Below are 25,246 nucleotides of genomic sequence, written 5' to 3' on the forward strand. Positions count from 1 at the left end.
ATTCTATTCTATATGTATATTCGAGTGATACAGAAAACCGGCACAAAACAACCTTTGCGTTGTGTTTCACCGTGTCTCGTATCTTAATTCTCGTTTAGATTAATTAAGAAAAGCAAACATGACGTTCACCATAAGGACCAAAGACGTTACACATAACATCAACATCTTTGTTTACCATTTCACATTTAGCCAAGTTTATATATATTTTTAAGTAGCAACTTTATCGGATGATAACTGCCAAGTGTCAATGTCAGAATAAAGCAATTGTCAATTGATGAATTATCCAATTTCCATTTCATAATTCATTTTCATTATTCCGAACTCCGTCGTCAACTCCACGTGCTTATTATTAAAATAATGTTTTATATCATATGAATATTCTGTTGGCGCGGGCCGGACGCCTGATCTTAAGCAAACAAATCCACTAATGAGGTCGATAGATAATAGAATAGATAACTTTAACAGTTTTGTAACCCGCGTGTAGTGTTTACAAGTTAAGTTATTAAAATATTAACGTGAGTTTCAGTCATATCTTTATCTATTTATAAAATCATTTGTCTTGCTAAAACTCGATAACGGCGACCCATTTGGCTAATATCGTTCTGGAACTATTTATGAAAGCCCAAAGAAGGATTAAAAGGTGAGAAAAATATGTTTCAGTTGGGACTAAATTTACCGGATCAGCTATACTAACGGGTGATTTTTTAAGAGGTATAGGATTTGATTTTCAAAAACGACACCAAAAAATTGAAAAATTTTATGAAATCTTTATTGGAATCGATAGAACGATCAATATAATTCAATGTTTAATGATGATTTCATGCAAATGCTGGCCGCAGCTCCGGTTTAGGTGGCCCATTCCCTCTTAAAAAATCACTGGTTATAATTGTTACAATCTAAAAGTCCAGCTCTGTCAGCTGGCATGTAGTTAGACATACCAACCAATTACTAAGTCATCAATTAGAATATTTTTTTTATTTCGTCATCACTGGTTCAGATCTCGAATTTTCAAGTTTTAATAACATCTAGACAAAAAGGTTTTTTCAAAAATCCAAATCATTATCCACAATTAATCCAAAATTAATCAATTAGGTATAGTTATGTTAAATTATGTATTATAATGTTAATGTATTATTTTACAAATAAAATTATATATACATATAAATTTGATGTTCATACATCATATTGTGTGAATACGAATTAATATTATGGATTCAATTTTTTACTTACTTTCCAATACTTTTATAAAATGTTATAGCGCCATCTATAGGCTAGGCTGATAAATATCAGAGTAAACCTCTTAGATTGTATTGACTATAATAATACCTATTAATAGTCATTCTTAGTTTTGCAATTGTTAGTTGTATTGTTTTGACAAAACTGTGTGTGCAATATTAGTTTTATGCAGTGACACTTACAACAATATGGTTTTTTTACAGATTTTAAATGTTGCTTTCAAAGATGAATGTTAATAAAAAATTATTATATATCAAGGGTCATTACTTTTTCTTCAATGCTGGTAAGTGAGACTTGTGTACCTGTTTAAATTTTATACATTAACTATGATTTAAATGTAATTGAAATGATTCTTATTGGTTAGGCAATAACTATAGGTACTGTGCCTGTTTAATATTACTGATAGTAGTTAGACTGTTTAGATTTCTTTTTCAACTCATTTAATTCACTTTTTATATTAACTTACACAATTCCAACAAATACTGATTAAGTCTGGCATTTTAATAGTTTGTTTATTTTTGTGCCTAGTATATGCATTCACAAAATTGTATTGCTGTAACATTCTACCGTTTTACATATTATACTGAAAATGAAATCTAACTTGTGGCTTCTATGACAAATGTGATAGACTATAATTTTGTTGAAAAAGAGAAAGAGGCTGTTTGGTATTCATTATTTTATCATTGTTTGTAGTTATAACCAAAGAATCATAGAACACAATTTGTTTGTTTAAATTTGTTAAAAATAACATAGAACATTATCAAAAACATGACTTAGTGACACATAATAATCACACCATCTGTGTGTATGTTTGAGGGTTGGATTACTTTGTTATCACATATCCATACCTATTTGTGTTAAGGCAAATAATTAAGGATAATACACGTAGTTTAGATATAAAGAAATGTTTTGTCATAAGGTAACAAAGTAAGCCTTATGACAAAAAGTTTCTCCTTGACTCCGGTAATCACTTGGATTTTTTTGGTATCTGTTTATAATTGACATTCGGCTTGTATAAGGATTATTAATGCAGTGCTTTTCGATTGGAATCTACACTATGTGTGTAGAATATCTATACTATGTGTATAAAGCACAAATACAATTGTGATGTAAAAATCGCATTACTTGGCTACTGATAAAACTAGCAAGCTTAATAAAGAATAACTCTGAACAAACTAAGATTTGGAACTTGGCGCAAGAGTAACTGTAATTCAATTCAAAATTATGTTTCAACAACAATCAAACCAATATATATAACAATCTTATAACACCCATAGCTATTGAAAGGTGGGACCAGGTTTTACATCTGCCTTTCTTCAGTATTGTAATCTTTAAACACAATACTACCTCCCATTAAAGCTGTGGCAGATACTTTTTGAACACCTTGTATTATACCTACATACAGATCATAAAAACAGTTCAGTTCTCATTATATGTACCTATGTAACAGTAGGTAATTTGATATAAGTACCAAATACAAATTATAAATTAGGTATGTTATTAAGTCAAGTCTGTGTATGTACCAATAAAATATTTATAATTTATATCAAGCTTTAAATTGTTATCAGCAATATAAATTATCAAATGGATTGAATAGTATTACTACAATGAGGTATAATGTTATAACAGTGTATGTGTATACTGTTAAATTATGGTATAGTTATATACATTATATATATATATATACAGTACTTTCAAACATGCACTTTTTGGTTAAATTCAATCATATATATTTTTTTTTCTAGTCTCTTAGTTAATTATTATTTTATTATTTTATTTTTATATTAACGGTATGGTTTCTTACTCTTATGAATCACAGACAGACACACAGATAATACATTTTGAACTGCATATGTAATTATTGCATTTATTGAAATAAATACTTCGATTTTGACTTAACATTGAAAATTCAAACCATAAAACTTATGGAAATTTGATATTTTTCTATTGAATATGAGGATGGTGTTATGCAGTCACTTCTAAATTATTAGGTATTCATGATTATGGTATTTATGTCTTGATACTATCTGATACACATAGAATAATGATACTAAGAAAAATATAAAGAACAACATCATACTTATGTCTGAATGCAATATTTTCAAACATTAGAAATCTCTAAAGCATAGTTTCTTAATTTATTTTTGTTTTCAGGTACTGCACCACTTGTACCATACCTATCAACTTATGCACGTCAATTAGGATTCTCATCTGCCACAGTAGGATTAATTTACACTATACTGCCCATATTTGGTCTTATCGCAAAACCCCTTTTTGGAATTATTGCCGACAGGTACGATATGGTTTTATTTCTTAACGCTCGCTGTTTTATCACATAATTTACTTGAGTATCTTAATCTACTATACTATTATGACATCTTAAACTGAAGTTGATAATTTTATTAGATCTGTTCTAGTTAAGTATATTGAATGAACTAAACGCGTTTTTAAAATACACAATTTTAAGGTTAAGTCAACGAGTCATGAGATTATCGGGTGGATTTCCACCACTATTAATTTGTCATCGTACAAAATTAAACATGATATAGCTTTCACATCAATAACTTGACATGTTTTAGAATGATAATACTTATAAAACTACTAAAAAGTTATGAGTAAGCCATTAAAACCTTCGTTTTTTTGGGTGCCAATTAATAACAATAACCGTACTGGCATCGTTGCAGTTAATTGACGCAATAGTTTTTTCATAAAATCCAATCTTCGAGAGAACAAATCGTATTTTTTGCGCGGCTGTTTTACTATGAATTGATCACATTTTCCGATGTCGTTTTTCGCTGCGGAAACATATCTTCATATTGCTATTGAATGAGTATGTCTGCCTTCCACACTACAAGTGTATACACTACTACAGCATACATAGTTAATCGCGACAAGCCGACAAGCAAATTCGAACCGCCGACTAGACCGCTCTTAAAAGAGCGACCAAAAACTACTTTCTTCACGAAGTCCATATTTGAAAGGAACCGGTTACAATAGTATTTATTATGAAAAGTTTCCCGAAAATTCAGCAACTTTCCTTTTTTTCAAAGTTGTACATCTATGTTTTTTTACAGATTTAAGAAACAAAAATCATTATTTATCTTGTTTCAAATAATAACTATTATCAGTTTTGGAGCAATATATTTCATACCAGAAAACAGAAGCTTGACAGTTGAATTAGATTGCGATGGAGGTATTACTATGTTACAAAGTTGTTATAAGAGTAAAGATGCAGTGGACAATTGTAAAGTTGATTACTTGAGTAATTTAAGCCTCAATGCTACGTCTAGATGTGAGGTAAGTATTTATAACATAATATAACACATTTTATTCCCCTGAGAGTTATACTAAACTAGATTTTGCCAGTGACTTCATATGCAGAAATAGATGATTCTCGTTATTCTCGTTCCCGTGAGAGTTTAGGAATTTCAATCATTCAATTCCTGATTTGTATTACAATCCACTGCACATATCAACAGAATTTTGTTTTACCTAACACGTGATTGAAAATCTTTCGGCAATGGCGGTACAGACATCACGTACGGTTTTAAAGTGAACAGATATTCCTTTCATTTTTTTTAGGTACATACTGATATTATGTAACTATTTGCAGATGAACTGTGACATGACGTCACCTAAAATGTGGCAGACGGTTTGCGAGCATTGGCACATACCTCAGTACTGCTACAGTAACACCAATAACATACGATATTCCTCAATCGTCAATAAAGTTACTTTGAAGAACGATAGTTGTGCCTATATAGCTGCAGGCAATGTGACCTTGGACGGTGAGATAAAATTAATTTGTTTACTGCCACATTATTATTAGATGCGTTGATAATCTTGTATTATTCAATCATCTTTAGCTGTTAGTATATTATGTTTCATTGTTTTTAGCAAGCTTGATATTTTTTATACGTTTATTTTGCTGTGTAAATGATACGAGTATACTGCAATGCGAATTAGAAACACTTTGTAATCAGCGAATTAGTCTAGATATATCGCTCTGATTATGGACTTACGTATCTCTTGAACGTTTTCCTATTTAATATTTTCTTTTCCAGGCCACGTATACAGTCCTCGTTGCCGACTAGGTGAGGTCTATGTAGATGTTAACGAACCCTGTTCTTTCAAATGTGATAACACCAAGCTATCTACAGCCATAGGAAAGGATCGTGTTAATATGACTTGCATTGACCAAAATATAAATTACAAACTGTGCCCTACCGATACTGTCCAACTTAAAGACCTTACTACGGATCCATTAAATAGCACATGCGAGGTAAATAATTAAGTTAGTTACGTATTTTAATAGTATTCAACCATGATTTGAGCTTTCTCAGATTGCATAATTCTAAACTTCCTTAATTACTTTGACGTTAAACTCCACTTTGTAGTTGATTTACTAAATAAATAAATAAGGTATCATTTAATATGTACAATAAGTAATTTCTATTTATTTATTTTCTAGGCTTCATGTGATCTTGACGTGACAACACCATGGCGGCTCATGGAAATATGCGAGTGGTGGAAAGCAGACACTTCAAGCTACTGCCAACCAAAGACCCGGCAAGGTGAAGAATTCCCAAAAAATCTTTCCTTTACTGGAGAAATACTGTTATCTTCTACAATTCAGGAACATGAATGCGTGTATATGCGGCTCCACCAGATCGAATTGCCCATGGAAAGTGGTGTTGGTAAGATAACATTATTGTTTTATTTAATTTTATTTTCACTATAGGATATAGGTAAATGTAACTAACACTATAGGTGTTATTTGACGAAAGATATGGCAGAAATATTATACCCATTGCGAATAGAGACGAACCAAACAAGAACGGGACCAAAGCGTTAAAAGATCACATCATATTATGATAATATACATATAATCTAGGAAATTTTTATAGGTTTAAATGTAATTCTTTACCTGAATTCTTCAACACTTTCATTAGTAACAAACATAAAAACAAAAAAAGGCAACTATCACGCGTTCTGCAATACGAAATTGTCATATTGTACAGGCTCGTCCGGTTATCGTTTTGGCCAAAACTAATAACGTATATCTGACCTCCAAATTATGGTCTCTTAAATGGCCTTAAATGGCTCTTGAATGATTTTAATCGATTCTGAGTTTGTTTTGGACATTCTCTTTCAATAAAATTGGTTGAGTATTTAATAAAAAAGTATTTTGTTAAATATGTATTATCTTATTTCTGTGATGATTCCTTTTTGCAGTTACGAAACATTATCCGGTCTGTGGACTAAAGGGGCAATACGAAGAGAAATCTGATCTCTTTCTCTCTTCCTGTAATATACGTTGTGATAATGCTGTGGTAAGAACTACTTCATAAAAACTTATATAAAGACAGTAAGTCAGTTGTATACAAAATATATGTATTGCTTCCCTTGGCCAAGTTAAAGCTGAGTTAATTGTTATATTATTGAAAAAGTTATGTATTGTAACGTCATAACAAACATACTTACATATCCATGTTAACATAATCAATATGTAGCTGGTTATATTATTAATTCTACTTAACCTTAGAAATATCATAATAGTGCTGACTGCACGGTTAGTGCGGTGGCTGGGCAACTGGCTGCCGCGCAACGGGTAGCGGGTTCGATTCCCGTACGAAGCAACTCTTTGTGTGATCCACAAATTATTGTTTCGGGTCTGGGTGTCATGTGCATGTGAACTTGTATGTTTGTATACGCACCCACGATACAGGAGAAAATCCTATTGTGGGATAACGTTTTTATTAAAAGAAAAAAAAAGAAAAGAATGCTTCATTAATAAAAATGTAATCGGTAATTATAGTCCCGCTTAATAATTACAAGAATTTTATCGTAGTCATAAACATAATGGAAATGATGTTATAAGTAGTCAAACATCATTTAAGTAATTATTCTATCTAGCATTCATCACTTCCCTTGGCACCTCGCATCAATGAAGCGGAACGAAATTGGCAATTAATGTTTATCAAGCATATATACAGTTAACCACAAATAGCATAATACATTAAATAAAGTGGTTTATATAATAATGTGATTAATGAATAAAGTTATGCGAAATTTCGGCTTTAGAGAACCAAGTAACGAAAAAAATTATTATCTGCTGAACAGATGCAATATAAAAACAATATTATTTCAGGTAAATGAGTTGATTGAGGGCGCGTCGGATAGCAGAAACGACAAAAATGAATTAACATCAACATTTTGGCTGTTCTTTGTCTTGATGATACTTAGCTGGATTGGACAGGCTGTTGTTGTTACTTTCGCTGACGCTATCTGCTTTAATCTGCTCGGTAAGTAAATAAGGTCTTCTCTACACATACAGCTTACTCTGAAAATAGCAATAATATTTGTTTAAAAATAGAAACAAACGATAATTTCAAAAAAGCTCTATCCTATTTTCCTAATTAAATCCATATTTATAATTCATTCCAGGTACTAAAGTAACACAGTATGGAAAACAAAGACTATGGGGTTCAGTCGGATGGGGCATCTTTTCATTGCTGACTGGATTTCTCATAGATACACTTAGTGATGGGGATTACAAAAATTACTCTATTGCATTTATACTCATGTTCGTGTTTATGATGGGAGACGTCGCTGTTTCATGTTTTTTGGAGGTGAATTACAACTCTAACCTAATCTGGTCTACTTATTGCTTATGAAAAATATTGAGAAATAGTATGATAGTTGCAACATAGTGGAGTCTTCGGATGTTTGATATTTATAGTTTTAGTCACTGTCTAAGAGGCCATCTCTGACAGTTGCCATGTAGTGAGAGGTTATTAAGACTGATTGCTGTTTATGGCCGATTTCTTAGTCACATCGATTGAAATAATTAGTTTGTAAACTACGTTGTGCCGACTATAGCTATGTTCATAACAAATATTTTAATCGATTCTGGGTTTTTACTCCATATATTTTTGGGCATTGTCATTTGATGTTTATAAATGATATTGTTTAAGAAAGTGTATTAATAATTAGTATTATAGATTCGATTTTTTCGTGGAATTTTAACATTTTAACTCATTTATAACAGGTTAAAGTGGACAAATGTAAGAGTTGATCTTTTAGATTGTGACTATTATAACTGTAAATATTTGATTGCGGGGTCATTAAAAATACACAACACGTCTTTTAAAAGGAACTATGTATTGTATCATATACTTAGTGGAACACTCTGTTTGTTTAGTGAGATCGCACTTTAATGTAGTCATATAATGACTTATGAGTATTAAACTTAATATGTACAGTTTGAAATTGGTTCTATATATTGATTAATTTAAGATTGGAGGAAGAGAGGAAGAATTGGAGGAAGGTAATAAGTATTTAATATATTTTATTAATTTCCAGACTGATTCAACTAGGATGTCGGTGAACATTTTGGCTGATGTTGGTTCCTTGCTATCGTCGTTGCCCACAGTTTTATTCTTATTGTGGACGATAGCAGTTGGTTTGTGCACCGGTTTGCTCTGGCAATTCCTGTTTTGGTTACTAGAAGACATATCAGGCCTCACCTGTGATGGTTCAGGCTACATAAAAACCTTACAAGGGTTGGTCAGTGCAATACAAACATTTGGAGGTGAAATACCTTTTCTATTTGTATCTGGTAAGTACTTATTGTTGTTATTATGAGCAATAATAAAACTAATAGTTTTAGGCCTTACAAAATTTGATGGCAATTAGTATTGTAGCACTTTTTCTTTATGAACATCTCTACCCTGGTATATCCTTAATCTATACCTGTGTCTGTGTGCACATTGCAGTATTACAGAGAAAATAACAAATTGATTTAATTTTAATAACTTTATACATGACTAATGTCATGGCCTTAGCCATGTATAGATGCAGTCTTTCAGTTGAACAAATATAATGAAATATGAGAATGTTGCCTACTACAGAATATTGCTGGATGCTATAAAGTTATCATATTTTAATGTTTCAGGTTATGTACTAAAAAAGGTTGGTCATATAAACATGATGAGCTTGGTTCTCCTGGCGTTTGGTGTTAGATTCATATTATACTCGTTACTAAGCAACCCCTGGTGGGTACTGCCTATTGAAATGTTGCAAGGCGTTACTTTTGGCATGTTCTACCCGACAATGACTTCGTATGCTAATTTTGTCTCACCGCCGGGAACAGAGACTACTGTTCAGGTATGTTTACTTAAGGGATATTATAAATTGCACATCAAATAAAATAATCGTCCATCAATACATACTCATCATTTATATTCTTTTTTACATCAAATGACTTACTTCACTACAAATAAACTAAAATTATACATCAATATGACATTACTTTTTTCCTCATAATGCAATACAATTAAATTTGTTTTTGTACAAAAATATTACATGCGTGGCAGAAATACTAACCGCACAGCAAATTTTAGGAAAATAACTATCTCAGTCGCATATTAACCAGTGAGTACAACAAAACCTGTTCATCACATTTGACCTAATTTTCAAGAAGTCATGCTCGACAAATTAAATGATTATTGTAACAAAAAATCCTTTTCATTGCATTATTTCTAAAATCAGAACAAATTAAAGGGTTGGCTTTAGTTATTTGCGGCATTATTTTTTCGGTATTTTTGGTATTAAGAAATAGGAAATAATTCTCTGAAACACTACCTTATTGGCATTTAACGAGGAAACTTGTAGTTTTTTAAATAATATAATTTAAATTTTTGAGGTTAAGTACAGAAAAAATATCGACATTTCGTCTTCATTGGTCAAATGTCAAATAAAATAATGAATTTAGTCTCTGGTTCATTCGTTATCTATGGTTTATACTTATTCCCTATTGCTACTATGTAGTTACCCTTACTGTGCTAGAGGGACTTGATCAACTCCGACTTGGATAGTTTAGGTTATGTTAGAACTGTGATCCCCAACTCCATAATATATTTTTTCTATAAAATAAGCAGATTTATAGAAGCTAATCTCAAAAAAAGAACTAAAAAAATAGGAATTTTCCTCGCTTTACCCTTTTAATGGGGGGTCCTTAGTAGCTCCCCCCACCTAACCCAACCACCCTCATGCCCCTCCTAATGCCGCAAATAACCAAAGCATAACCTGATAAGTAATAATACAATTTTGAATCTAATTTTTTTTTTTTTTTTTTGCTGATCTCTTTTATTTCTCTCTTTTAGTTTTATTTAGAAAAACTGCTGTAAATAATATAAAAATAGATGTTATATTTAAAAGAAAAATAGTTAACATGTACGATGTGCATTAAGATTATTAGCTGTGCATTAATAAAAAAAAGCTTTTGCTTTAGGAAAAATCGTTGAACGCTGCGAAAATAAATTGAAGTGTGTTTAGTGATATTTTGCGTTGAATATTTTGCTGCGCAATCAGTAATTTTGATGAGAATTCGGAATTTTATTGCATAGAAAAAGAATATTTTTTGATTTGCGTTTAAATACTACCCTTTACTTTATACGCTATATAGCGAGACTATGTGGCGTATAATATCTATTTTGTATAATCCCAGTTTTATTGCACTAATAGTAAGTAAATATGTATGATTGTGTGATGACATTAAATATGCACTATTTTATATTTCTTTCACTATTTATCTATCGAATAGAATCGAAATTGCATTTTTTTTTTGTTGTTGTTTAAAATTATCGAATCGTGTACCTTCATCCGACTGCAGACAATAACACTTTGTCATAGAACACTATCCAAACGGGCACATTTAATAATAAAGTAGGTAATCAACAATAACCAAGTAAAGTATTAATTGTGTATCATTAGAATAGTATAATAATTACTTGAAACTACACTGAATAGTATAAAGCTTTCCACTATATTGGAAATATTAAACGTTCAAATTTACATTACAAACGTAAAAAATGTTTGATAAAAATCTAAATCGAAACTATGAGCTATTCAAAGTCAAAAGTCAGTTCCATACTTTACATTTTAAGTGTGGGAGAGCCATTCTTCGGCACGAATGAGCCGGCTCGACCGGAGTGATACCACGGCCTCACAAAAAACCGACGTGAAACAAAGCTTGCGTTGTGTGAGTGAGGTTACCGGAGACCCAATTCCCCCCATCCCAATTTTCCCAATCCCCGATTCCTGAACAACAACCCTTAAATTTCTAACCCCCAAAAAGCCGGCAACGCACTTGTAAATGCCTCTGGTGTTTCAAGTGTCCATGGGCGGCGCCGATTGCTTACAATCAGGTGATACGTCTGCTCGTTTAAAAAAAAAACAGAGGCTGTCGAAATATGGATATACAGTCATAACCCGTTTCATATTAGGTCTTTTAATACTGTAAAATTAGTTATATTCAGAAATTGTATACTATATTTGTTTCAGGGATTGGTTGGGGCTGTCTTCGAAGGTGTTGGTACATCTTTGGGTAGTTTAATAGGAGGTCAACTGTACGGAACTTATGGAGGATGGATTACTTTCCGTTCGTTTGGCATTGGAGCCATAATATGCTGTGGATTGAACTGGCTGGCTTTCTTTATCCTAAAGGATAAAATAGCTTTAGTGCCTTCAGGTAAAGACAAAACTACAGAACAGTAAAGTTTAAAATCTAATACTGTTTGTACTTTTTTTTTTCAAAAACTATAGTCCATTCACTTTTGCATTAGAAAAAAGAGATACTTAGATTTAGATGTGCACAACATATTTTTTTTTTAATAAATTCAAACTATTCTCATAAACAATGATTTCAATGTAAATCATATATTTTTCTTAGATTTTTATGATAATTAGGTAAGTATTAAACAGTTGGATTGGTAAATAAAATAAATGTTTAAACCCACATAACTTTAGTTACAATCAGTAAAAAAATAAATAAACAAGATTCCTTCTTACAGATCATATTTACAATACAATGATTTTTTTACATTTATACAAATATTTTAATTTATAACTAATAAAATAAATTAATAACTACTTTATGTAGTATAATGCCCCTGTTTCTCCTTGGCTATTGTCAGGGGGATTTCAAGAACTTGTTTAACATTGCTGCCAATGTTATGTTATAGTCGACAACACCACAAATATATTGGAGACTAGGGTGCCATTAAAGAAAAAATAAAAGAGTAAGAACTGTCAAAGCACAATATATCATGAACACATATTAAATAAAATATGAACGAAAACCTTCTTGAAACCAAACCAAATGTATAGATATACATTTTTATCTCGCCCATAGTTGTCTGACCCTCTCTTTCTTAGCAGGGTAACCATTTTTTTTTCCAACTGAAAGAGGTTTTAATTTTATTAGATTTATTTATAAATACGAACGTATTTACTGCTAAGACACAGCCATTATAAACTGTGTAAGTATAATACTTAATTTAAAAAAATATCATAAAAGATTTACTCTCTCTTTTGTCACTTAGATAGAATGAATTTTCTATATACAAATGCGTCTCATATAATCAATTAATATGTAGGTAACTGAAACAGGTTCTAAAATTTTCGTTCATATTTACCTATAAGTATCTTTGTGGTACGTGTATGTCACTTTTAACATAATAACTTTCGTCTAATGCATTTGTTAATGGACTATAGATTACTAAATGATATAAACAAATTACATTTTAACTATTTCTTATGTATCTACTTATATAGATATTATACTATACTATTTGATACCAAATCTAAAAACCTTATTACAGCAAAACTGTCTAGATAATAAGTATACATTCTTTAGGTACTTAATTTATTTAAACCTTGTAACAAACTACTACTTATACTATTTATAACTACTTATAACAAAAAATAATTTGCCAATTATTATGGTGAAGGGTAGAATTATGTTTAAACGAATATTTTTTTATATTTAAGTACTAAGTGATAATAAACTTATTGTGCAGCTTACATTCCGCGTTGATGATACTCGTGATTTGAAAAATGCCTAGATAACTTGCCTTTTAATAATTTGATAACTTAGATATTCATTGGTGTATTAACAATATAGATTTATATTGTTGGAGATTCTGTCTGGTCGATTCGTATTTAACATAAGGCCTAGTGTCCACGACGACGCGTCATTTGACAAATGAAAGCAACCTAAAAATTACAATAGCCTTGCAGGCCTACAATAACAATAGCTTACGTCTTGCTTAGAACAACGAAAACTAGTACAAAGCGACTATTGTAGGCCGCCTATTTTAATTTTGGAGGTTGCATGCTATCGTCAAATAAAATTTGTGAACAATAGCCTAAGACATTTTTGTTTCAAAAATCAAGTAAATACATTGCGTCTTATTGAGTTTATTTACTTAGCAATAAGATCGGTCTTGACAAAATAACAGTCTGATATAATAATATACAATAATTACACAGGTATTGTAAGTTGTAAACTTTCAGTACTCCTTCGAAGCTCAACCGATATTAGGCTGCGTTGTGTTATTATAATATGATATGTTGCTACAATCAAAATATGTGTTAAAATATGTTGTATTAAGTAAAATTGTTCCTACGTGTTGTGTCATACGAATGTACATATGTACTTATCTTATTCCGTCTGTGTAGTCTTAATTACTTTTGTAGATACATGCAGGTAATGGGTCAGTTTGTAAGATGCTATTGGCAATAAAATGTTAATACATCATTGAACTAACATTTATCAATAGTATCAAAGTAATGGCGTGCTTTAGGCGTACCTACATGTAAATTTATATTTATTAGGCTAGTTTCCAAAAAAACTGAAGTATTGGTTATTTTTATATACCAATACCAATAGTATATCTTCTGTGCTCGTAAATCAAATATTAAATACTCTTCAAAATTTTTAGAAATCGTTTTGATAAGATACTATTTACAATTTAGAATTTATTAATTTAGACGTGAGATTATTATTGACTTAATATAATTTAATGTTTTTTTTTTTTGTTATTTTAGATACGTAAATCTTGAATTTGTTTTCTATCTGTGCCGTACTATGGGCTGTGACATGAAATTGTTTCTTTTTACCTTATAAAGGTCTTTATGTTTCTTATTTATTTGTGTTACTACAGTTTGTTTTCTTTCTGTTTTTTTTACTCTTCAACAGTTGGTGCAAAAAGATTATTTAGACTTTTGTTCTGAGTTCTGTCGTCTGGTTTGTTTCGATGCCTTTTCTGTTTATTTTTCAGATGCATGTTTTTCTTTTCCTCAGTTTTCTTATTTATTTTTTTTATAATGCGTTTAGCAAGACATTCCTTGATTATTGTGTATCTCCAGAGCAAGAATTCCAGTATGGATGCAATTACTAAAATATGTAACTACTCCGTTTGTCGTCTGAAATTTGATAGCCACTATTATTAAATTTACTGTGTAGTTTTAGATTTTTGTAAATTTTTACAACACAATTCTGTGATGCCTATGAATATAATAATTGATATTTTATTAACTGTGTTTCTTTTTGCCCACCTCTGCGTCGTTTTAGATGTCTTCATCGTTACTTTTATCGTCTGACATAATTAGAGTACTCTCTAGGAGGATAGACGCGAGTGATGTTCATCGATTTTGGAGCTTCTTCGGGGCTGTATGGCATACTTTCTCAATCAATTTAGAAGGAAGTACTTCCCAAATTTTTACAATGCATTTCGATGGCTATTATTATTACATAGTCGCATGATTGTTGATGTGTGTGTTTGTTATGTGCAGCGTTTAACCGTTAACATTACTAAAAGGACAATTGCGTATCGCCAAATTACTTGAATTGTTCTAACAAACCTTTCTTTATTCGTGTTACATCATGAACTTAATGTCCATGACCTTATTGCTAAGAATGCCTATCTGTAAAACGTTAACGAGAGCATGTTATATTTTGTTTACAGGTTATTCGTCCGTTATCCGATATGAACAAGGAAATGATATGATTTTCATGTTAGAAGACATGTAGATGAAGATGAGAAGGATGTGATAATGGTAATAGTTGGTAATGTGTACCTACTTATTAAAATTTTAAATTAAGTAAAAAGCTGTAATATAAACCTCCTGACAATATTTAGTATATAAGTGAAATCTGTGATTATTCTATTTGACAAAAACGGCACAAATTAATACTGTGAAACAGTTGAAGAATTACCTATTCATTTTATATATTACTTACTAGGTATTTCTTCTAATTATTTGCCAAAATACGTGACTGATAATCCAAATATTTAGCAGCAGTATTACATTAAATTTTATGTGGTTTAGGCATGTCTACAAGAATATCGGGTTTAACCACACTTACATTGTATGTACTCGCAAATGGCATAAAGGCTGTCTTTAAAAAAAATGCTATTTTGGGTCTTATACTTATAATGACTGAGATAGTACGATTATTAAGTACAACGTGTGATTTAAAATTAAGTAGCATTTCAGTATTCGGTAACAACTAATAAACAATTTTGACTTTTGAATTGTGGCCTGTAAAATGTTTTAACTGAACATGTGTAAGCTGCATGGACCAACGTAAGGTGTGTAGCCAAAGTGTGCTCCTAACTTACAAATATTTTAACTAAAAATGACTCACGTTGACGTAAGTGCCCTTTTTAGTTAATTTAGTATGTCCCACGATAATAATAATGGCTGGTTTGAGTGGAGATTCGCAAGAGTGGAGTTGCCTTCAACTCCAACTCGGGGGAAGGATGTATCCCAGTAAGATGCTGGTAGGGGTCTTGACCGTACTTCCGGGATTGGTCTGATAGTAGTGGGATGCCTCTCCTTCCTCAAGCAGCTCAACGTATGTTGCCCCCTTGTCGCTACATGCTATCGGCCGTTTTCGGGGGCCCAGTAATTGAGTTTGCGAGTCACCGCCTGCCTGTTTATCCGTATTTTTCAATATTGGTCAAGTGCAGGGGCCATAGTATTCCATAGTTACCATATTAACCAATCCATTAACCACTCACACCCATAACCAACTTATTTTCTTTCATATTGCACAATAGTCCTGCATCAGCCGGGGATTGTCCATTGGTGTACTTTCATAGTGCATACAGGGATAATCGCTGGCTGAATTCCCATTACATTTAGATCAAAATTGTTCAACGGGCCTCTGCGAGTTGGCTTCGGCCCCTCCTACGCTTTCCAAAGATCCGGGACCCTGTGGTCCCGTGCAAGGAAAAGAACATAAATAATAATATTTATTTATTATTATTATCGTGGGACACGATACTTCTTATATAAATTACAAATATTTATATAGACTTAATTTTTAGTTAACAAAGACTTGTTGACGATGTACTTAGAACCATTGGTCTGTCCATTAACCAAATAAAATATACTGTACAAGTGTACAACATAAATCTTGAGTAACTAATAATTATGTAAAAAATGCAGCTATTTTGTCCAAAAATTCATGACTTTTGTTAATAATAGTAAAATTGTATTAATGTTTTAGTTAATTTCTTTATCTGTATTTTTATCCGTTTAGTGTAATTTATTTATCCTATTTTGTTGTATTATTTTTAAACCATAGGTAATATATCGAGGGTATTCTGGGAGAAACGAATAAGTGCAGAAAATCTACTTTCGAGAAAACGGCACTTAAAGTTTTGAGTGGTCATAGTTTAAAGTTGAAGCATAATAAGATCATGATATCAATACTCGTAGTTAGATATGTTATCTATGAAGTCCCTAATATACAATTAACGTAATAAATTTTCACTGTGAAAAAAAATTAAAGTTTGCGTGAAGGTAATGCAGTTATTTGGTTTTACTTAGCAAATAAGCTGTAAATCCCCAACCAGAGGTAATATTGCTATTTGATACAGTTATAAGGCATTATTATTCAATAATAGTATTAGATATTTAAAAAAAAAATGAAATAATTTTGTATTTAAGGCCACAATAACCAAATTCTTCAAAGTACAATGAAAACTGAAGAGATTCACGGGTATTTTATGTGTAAAGAGAATAAATACTTTTATTTCGTTGTCATTGTATAAATTAATTACCAGTGACCATAAGAGTGACCAATAAGAGATTATATCGCTTTTTGTTTGTAAACTTAAATATAATTATTGTCAGATATCTTCTTTACACAGACCGTAATTCAGTAATGAATGCGTCTACGGTTCTGGGAGTTTTACAAGATGAAAGAGCGGAAAAAATTAGGTATAACTGTGTTATTAACTCATTTTCATAAAAACATGCACTTATCTGGTTCTCCCAGAATAACCTCGATATTAAATTGTACTTATCCGATTTCAATAAACTTTAAATTAAGCAGGGCTAAATGCTCAATCTTTAGGTATCAAAATTGTTAGCTAATGTATTTACAATTAATTGTAACAATTACCAAATCTTCTATGTGTGATTTTAAGTTTTGGGAGCGTTTATTTATACTCGCCATGATACACCACACCCATGGTACTGCCGTGTCCCATACTGCTGCCTCTGTTGGAGATGGCAGTGCGGCTGGAATCACGGGGTCATTTCTGTTTCATGTAAGCTCATAATACTGAACGGTTTAGGCGTGTTAATCCACCCTCTTACCTAAGGCGTCTTGGTGGGTGAGAAGTAATACATGTGACTCGGATTTTGAATTCTACTGTTGGTCTTGTGACACATGCCTGCTACCAACCATAGGATACATCATCCCACTCTGACGCTTGTGTGGGATTTCCACCACAATCTTTTAATAGATAAAAGTGGAGTTCAGAGATTGGAAACTTCTCGTAAAGACATTCGTGTATGTTTGTTTAAACGTTGAATTCATCTTTTGAAATGTATTTTTACAATAAATAGTTAAATGCGATGCTCATAATGCTATTTTGTTTTAGATACCTATAGGTGTATGGGTGACAGGGTTAGAAATGAGTTCTTACGTGGTCGTTAATTTTAAAGGTTTAGCGGTATTTTAAATGACATACATTGATTCGAGCCACTTATTTTGTAAAGAATGTAATAATTATATAAGGAAAGTTACATTATATATTTATAATGTTGTATATATTTAAAATTTACATAGTTACATTATATATTTATAATGTAACTAGCTGACCCAGCGAACTTCGTACCGCTTTCGCGTAGCAATGATGCTCTACTTTATTTTGTATAGCTGAGTTATGTATGAGTCCCTATTCAATTTGAATTGGAATCTATAAATATCCTCCATATAAAAATGAATCCATAATTTCCTGATCTCACTATACCTGAAAAGGACTTTACTAATTTAAAAAAAAAACAAAATATATTTTCATAATAGTGTTTATTTCATAGGATTCAATCATTTCACTGTCCTGCAGGCGCCTTATCGGCTCTGATGACAATTTTGTGATTATCTGATGGCATGCGGTCTAATGCATTTGTGAATGTCTAATGCATCGGTCTATTGCAACTAATTCATTGTGTTGAAGGAAAAATGTTTGAAGTTGTTCATCACAATGGATCTCTTTACTGAGTTGTTGTGTGCGCAACGCTGATCAACTTCTCTTGCTGAATTGTCCATAAAATATATTTGCAAAAATGTATAGTCTTCAACAGGCACTGGCAATAAGGAACCTGTTTGATGATATATTTGAATCCCTGAATCTGCAAGAATATAAATATGTATACAGGCAATTGTATAGCAAATTGTACCACCATGTGGCTCGCAAAATACTGCCACAATACTTTACATCATTTCAAATTAAAACTACTTTTAACCTCGACATTAAACAGCCTTCCACGGCAGCTTTAGGTAGTAGGCTTTACCAAGAACATCTTGCTCATGCCACTATAAAATACAACATGTTATAAATGTTGCTGATTAAGTCTTCGGATTATAGACTATTATTAGTAATTTGATTTATTGTTTACAAAATAAACACATCACTGACTCGACATATTTTGCACCAGCTACATGGTTTTAAAACTAAAAAAAAACGTTTGCCATTATACTTACTTGCTAAAAGTAGGCAAAAAATTGTCTCGTATAACTTTTGTTGCCCCAAATGATGTCATTTGAAAGCAATTATTGTACTGCTGGATATGAGTCAAAAAATGAACCAATGAATGTAGTGGCTCTGGTGGCGACACCAATGGCGTCAATTTGACTTGGCCGCTGGCGCAACACAATCCAGAGGCTTAATTTTTGAATTTCAATCCCAATGTGGACACACAATGTTCATTAGTACAATAGCAACAATTTGCTCTGAACTGTAATCAATTGCCACATTATAACTGAATGCTTTGTGGGGATTAAACACAACATTTCTATCTTGATATCGATTCAGTTCAAGTTCATTTCGCGCTTCGCGATGCTCATCAGTTTGATTTGCTCTTATATTTCTTTGACTTGCCGTAATTCGAGTTCTGCGGCCTAAGCTTGTACGTCTGGTTGGTAGCATTGTTAAAAACGAAATTCCAACTGAAAATAAAAAGCTCTCATACATTTTCTGCATAACCGTGTATACCAAATTGTAGTATTGTGTAGTCACCAAAAGTTACTAAAAATCAATAATGAAGATGTGAACTTACCTTGATTAACAAACACTTATTAGCAAATAAAAATCTTCTTAGTCTTTAAAACTCGAAGAAATATTAAGATAATCTCTCAGAAATATTGAAAAATATACATTTAATTTTGCATATTTTAAAAAACGCGCAATACGAATGTCAATGTCATTCACACCAATAGACTATATTGAAAGAGCATCGTTTGTTCGAAAACGTGAATAGAAACTTTAATTTACACAAAATAAATTTCTGAACACACGCGTAACTGTTGATAATTTGTCATTATTGCTGGACGCACGCATAATTAATATTTGAGGAATTTCTATTAATGCTTAATGCACTTTTCAACATTTTCAATAGATTAAAAAAAATACAGACAATTGTTTATTCACCCTTTTCATAGTTTATGCATAAATGTCAATCATTATTTACAGAATTTGAATTTAGAAAAAACAAATATTTGACATGTACAAATGAAAATTTATCGAATCTAGCTTTTGCCCGCGACTTCGTCCGCGTAGTGGTGTTAGTGGTCAAAATGCTGCCGTATGTCATCTAAAATGTGAATTACTTGAGAATATGTTACTGTTAGCATTTTTAAAGATATGTATTCCAAAGAAACCACGACCGCCGATTCATCATTTTATAATCATGATGAAAAGTAGTAGGTTATCTATATTATTATCCTTTAATTTCCTATATATTGCCTATCAATAAAAAAATATATTGTTTCGTTGTTATATTCCAAAAAAAAAACACATTCGTGCAAGCGTAACCTCAACACAAACAGGATTACTTTCGCATTCATAACATTAGTATGGTAGTAGGGATATTGGCGATTTAAATAAGTATATGTGTATTTAAATAAGAATGGAACGCGAGTGAAGCCACAGGCAACGTATTAACGAAAATGACGAATTTTCAAGCAAACATTAATCTCCTCTATCAAACATACTACGCCTCTACCCTTTTTATTAAAAAGTAGCCTATGTTCTTTCGCTCCTCATTAAGTGTCTAAATACAAAATTTCACTGTTACAGCTTTAAAAATGACTAATTTCCATATGACCATTCATCCCCTATTTTTACCCACTCTCCCCTATTTTTTTGCAATAAAAAGTAGACCATGTTCTTTCGTTCCTCGTTAAGTATCTAAATACAAAGTTTTACTGTTACAGCTTTTAAAATGACGAATTTCCATATGACCATTTATCCCTTATTTTTACCCATTCTCCGCTATTTTTTTTTTGCAATAAAAAGTATCAAGGTCTATTCTATCTCAGTACTAAATTCCATCAAAATCGGTTCACTGGTTTAGGCTTGAAAGCGTAATTACAGACAGACAGAGTTACTTTTGCATTTATAATATTAGTAGGGATTCTGTGCTCCAAGTCTCCAACGCACACTTATTCAATAGCATTTGTTTTTTAGTATCCAATAGCATTTATCCAACAATGAACTTTATCCAATAGCAATAAAGCTCAAATTGACTCTACGTATTAGTTAGAAAACGTTTGTATGGGATAAAGGAAAGGGCAGTTTTTAGGGTTTTTCCGTCAATTATTTGATATTTTCTCACCTTTTAAACCTTCCCTGGACTTCTACAAATAATTCAAGACCAAAATTTGCCAAATCGGTCCAGCCGTTCTCGAGTTTTAGCGAGACAAAGGAATAGCAATTGATTTTTATATATATAGACTAGATATTTAGTGGGCTGTGGTAGCTTGGGTTTATTTTCCTTATACTAGTGGTCGCCTAGTGGTCGAAATTCGACCATATACGATTTAATTTACAATAGCACTTAACATACGTTCAAGTATAATTTTTATTGAACTAATTGCTATTAGTTTTGTAAAATTCAAATTAATATATTCCGGCGCATCATGAACAGGAAATCTCTATTCATATGAGACGTGAGAATATCATCGCAATGTCTGTCGATTTTGACGTTTTGTCAAATATGTCTGTCAATTTTGACGTTTTGTCAAATACGATCAGATACTATGCATGGGCGCGGGAATTTTAAAAGTCATTGCGTGGTCAAAGCGATTTATTTCAAAGTAAAAAAAGCGAGATAATTAGGATACCTGAAAAATAGAACCTCGATCAAATCAACAAAACAGTTTTGGATTTGGTGCAATTATTTACGTTTTAGAATAATAACTGTTCATTAATATTTTTTTGTTCGTCGCTTCTTGTTAGCTTGCTTGTTGCTCTATGCATATTGTTGTGCATCAGTGCTCGTCACCTTGAACGGTGCTTTATATTTTCCATCAAAATTAGAAGTCTCTTACACGGTTCGTTTTGAGGTTATCTTCCCGTGAATCCAATTATTCCCTTGTGTTTTTGTGTGGTGGTGGTTAATTTTAAGTTCGCGTAGGTGAGTGAACCTTGCTCTATTCCCGGAAAAGGACTGCTAACAATGTGAATACCGAGCCATTGTCCAAGCGTACCATTACTGACCCAGAGAGTGGTCTTGGTTCAGTATCCAACATTTACAAACACCCATCTCTCGACACTAGTAATCGTAGATACAATGTCGAAGATTTTGGCCCGTTTATTGTACATGTGTCCCGCGTTGCTGACTCTCCAAATTCTGGTGTTAGTTTAAAACCTATAAGGTTAGGAGCGTTTCTGGTGAAGGGTGGTGTAGAAAGCGTTAAAAAAGATGGTATCAGAGCTGTTGGCCGTAATAGATTATCGGTTGAATTTAACTCCGCTAAGGCAGCTAACGAGTTTTTAGACCATAAATTATTAGATAAGCACAAACTTAAAGCGGAGATACCTTCCTACAACGTTTCCCGACTGGGTTTGGTTCGTGGCGTCCCAACAGAATGGACAATGGAGGAATTCGTAAGTGCCACAGAATATAAAGAAGGCTACGGTAAAATAGTCAAAGCTCGTAGACTCAATAGGAAAATCAAAAAAGACGATGGGTCGTCTTCTTGGCTGCCCACACAGTCTGTGGTACTGATCCAATGCAGAAAATGCCTTAGGTTCGGCCATGTACAGAATGTTTGCCGGTCAAATGCCCGTTGTTTTAAGTGTGGACAGTCACATTCAGGAGACAACTGTAATATTTCCCCTGACCGTGTCAGATGCCTCCTGTGTACAGGGAGTCATCTAGCCACTGACCCATCCTGCCCTGAATTCGACAGACATAAGCGCATTAAAAAATTATGTCAGAACAGAGTATCTCATATATGGAAGCATCTGCACAGGAACCGTCTATAAGACGGGCCTACTCTGACGTTGCTAAAACCCTGCTTGCCTCATCTCCACCCCAATCTGTACAAATCCCATCATCTCCCTACACAACTCCTAGTTCCACCCCTCAAAAGATCTCTTACCGCAAAACAGTTCAAATTCCCCGCCGTGAGAAGACTCCCCTTCCGGAGAGTTATGACCGTCGTGCTCATTACGACCTAATTAGAGAACCGACACTATCTCTTCCTGATGGTTGTGGACTAAATAAAGCTCACACTTTGCCCAACGAAAACTTACCAGAACTACTGGTAATGCTGATCACAAATATCATTGCTAAATTTAGTGATGTGTTACCGTACGACGTTGCTCCTTTACTTGTAAGACTCTCTGAAATTGTTTCAAATGGCCCCTCCGGGTTCAACCCGAATTCTAGCTAGTGATAGCTCTCTCTGTGAGTGCCGTTTGGACGATGGGACGGTAGACCATATCTTTTTCAACTGTCCTAAATTAGCATTTTCATTATACGACATTCTTCCTCAAGATATACCCCGACCTATCAACTTCCAGTCTCTTCTCACTTATTCTCATTCCCCTTTTATAGTCTATTTAATTAAGTATATTTCTTTCCACGGACTTAAGTTTTAAAATGTTATAGTTTTCCCCTTTTTTTATATAGGCAGGTAGTCGATTATTTTCTTTCTTCCTACTAATATTTTCCATGTCCCACTAACAAAAACTTGTACCTATATTTTTGTATGATATCGTAACTGTCTTGTGATGTTTGTGTCGTCATTTAATGCTATTTGTTCTAAGTTTCCTGGATCAAACTCCTGTTTCCCCTCGAATTGCACCGAACATTTTCCAAATGTGTTGTTTTGAACAAAACGTCGTAGTTGGCCAAATACGTCTCACAAAATAGAGATGTGAATGCCATTAAAAAAAAAGAAAATGATACTATGCATGGTAGTGTATGTAATGATTTATTTATTGATTTAATGTTTAATTTACGAAACGTTTTTATGCACATTACTACGGAATACCCACACAGGGATATTGTGTAGCGATAGTTGTGTCGGTGTATACTAGTTAACGTTGTACTTTATAAGCATTATTTTTGAAAAATATTAGCGTTCTCAACTTCTCCAACACATAAACTATAAGTGTACCAAATTTTATGCTCCTACGTCCGCGCAATTTTCGTAAAAAGGGGTCCAAAGTTTTTGCATCACGTATTAATATTATAGAGATAAAACAAAAATATCAACACAGCAATGTGCAGAAGTAGCTACCAATATAGGTACATACTTGCCTACTTTTGTATAATTTATTTATTAGTAGGTACTCTAGGTACCTACACTTTTTATGCATAATTATTATCAATTTTTTTATTTGAGAAATGGTAACTAATTAGTTCTAGTTACTTTATAAATATGAATTGTACTTCCTTTCAGTACTAATAAAGAAATCCTCTACATATTTATTTTCGTAAGATTATATACCTCAAGGTACTTTTATATTTTTGTTAAGTAGGTAAGATAAATGTTTTAAAAGTATAAGCAGAATACAATGTGTAAATAATAAAATTGGAAATAAATATATTTATTATAAAAAATGGCGACTTTTTTTTATTTTTGAAAAAATTACATAGATATTTGATACAAATATGATTTTAACGATCTTACATAGTGATAGCAATACCTACATTTATGCTCGCCAAAGGTCAATGAACTGATTGAGAAGCTCTGCCTGTCTAGTTGAACAAATCAACTATCAATCAGAACTGATTGAATCGGTGTGGTTTTTATTGAAAGTAATTGGTATCAGTCGTCGCGTGCAGCGACAACGTTATGTTATAGACGTGGGGGAAAATTTATCATGAGCAGCTCACATGACGGCTCGCAAAAATTACCTTGTAAATAATGTAACGTACGTAGGTACATAGTTAAGTAAATCTCTCACATCATCATGAACTTATTCTCACAGTTAGAAGAAATATATGTAAATTCCACGCTTGCTCGAGGCGGGTTAACAGGGCTTAGGGACTGAGTATAAGAAAGAAGGCATTGACTCCAGGGGCGGTCTGGGAGTAATTGGGGTCCTCAGGTCGAACCAAATATAGGGACCCTTTTTATTACCCAACATCGCCATGTCCTCAGAGAGCGATCATCAGCAACGTTCTCACCCACTCGACTCTAGTTCAGAGCGAGAGGAAATGGTAAAGCGTTTCTTCCAGAAGGAAGAAACGAAGAAACTTTGCAGAAGCAAAGTAGTCCTGCTAGGTAAAGAAGACACGGAACGCGTGAAAGAACAATCCTCTTCACGCGCCAGCAGCCGCTGCGGGAGACGTTACGTGTGTCGGAGATCGTGCTACGATCTCCCGCCAAAGGGGGTCTACGAAT

At 32.7% G+C, this 25,246-nt stretch overlaps 1 protein-coding gene across 1 annotated transcript; it reads left to right on the forward strand.

Annotated features, from left to right (window-relative positions):
• The first annotated feature begins 287 nt into the window (after window positions 1–287).
• Window positions 288–23,796, forward strand: LOC118263619 (major facilitator superfamily domain-containing protein 6). Its single transcript, XM_035575717.2, has 14 exons — window positions 288–640; window positions 1,440–1,519; window positions 3,391–3,529; window positions 4,311–4,533; window positions 4,850–5,024; window positions 5,301–5,518; window positions 5,708–5,933; window positions 6,472–6,569; window positions 7,388–7,541; window positions 7,684–7,868; window positions 8,602–8,857; window positions 9,194–9,405; window positions 11,584–11,770; window positions 15,051–23,796. Exons 2-14 carry the CDS (start codon window positions 1,447–1,449, stop codon window positions 15,113–15,115), a joined length of 2,211 nt encoding a protein of 736 aa, XP_035431610.1. The 5' UTR covers window positions 288–640; window positions 1,440–1,446; the 3' UTR covers window positions 15,116–23,796.
• The last annotated feature ends 1,450 nt before the right edge of the window (window positions 23,797–25,246 follow it).

The sequence above is a fragment of the Spodoptera frugiperda genome, chromosome 25 (assembly GCF_023101765.2).
Source record: "Spodoptera frugiperda isolate SF20-4 chromosome 25, AGI-APGP_CSIRO_Sfru_2.0, whole genome shotgun sequence".
Classification (NCBI taxonomy): Eukaryota; Metazoa; Arthropoda; class Insecta; order Lepidoptera; family Noctuidae; genus Spodoptera; species Spodoptera frugiperda.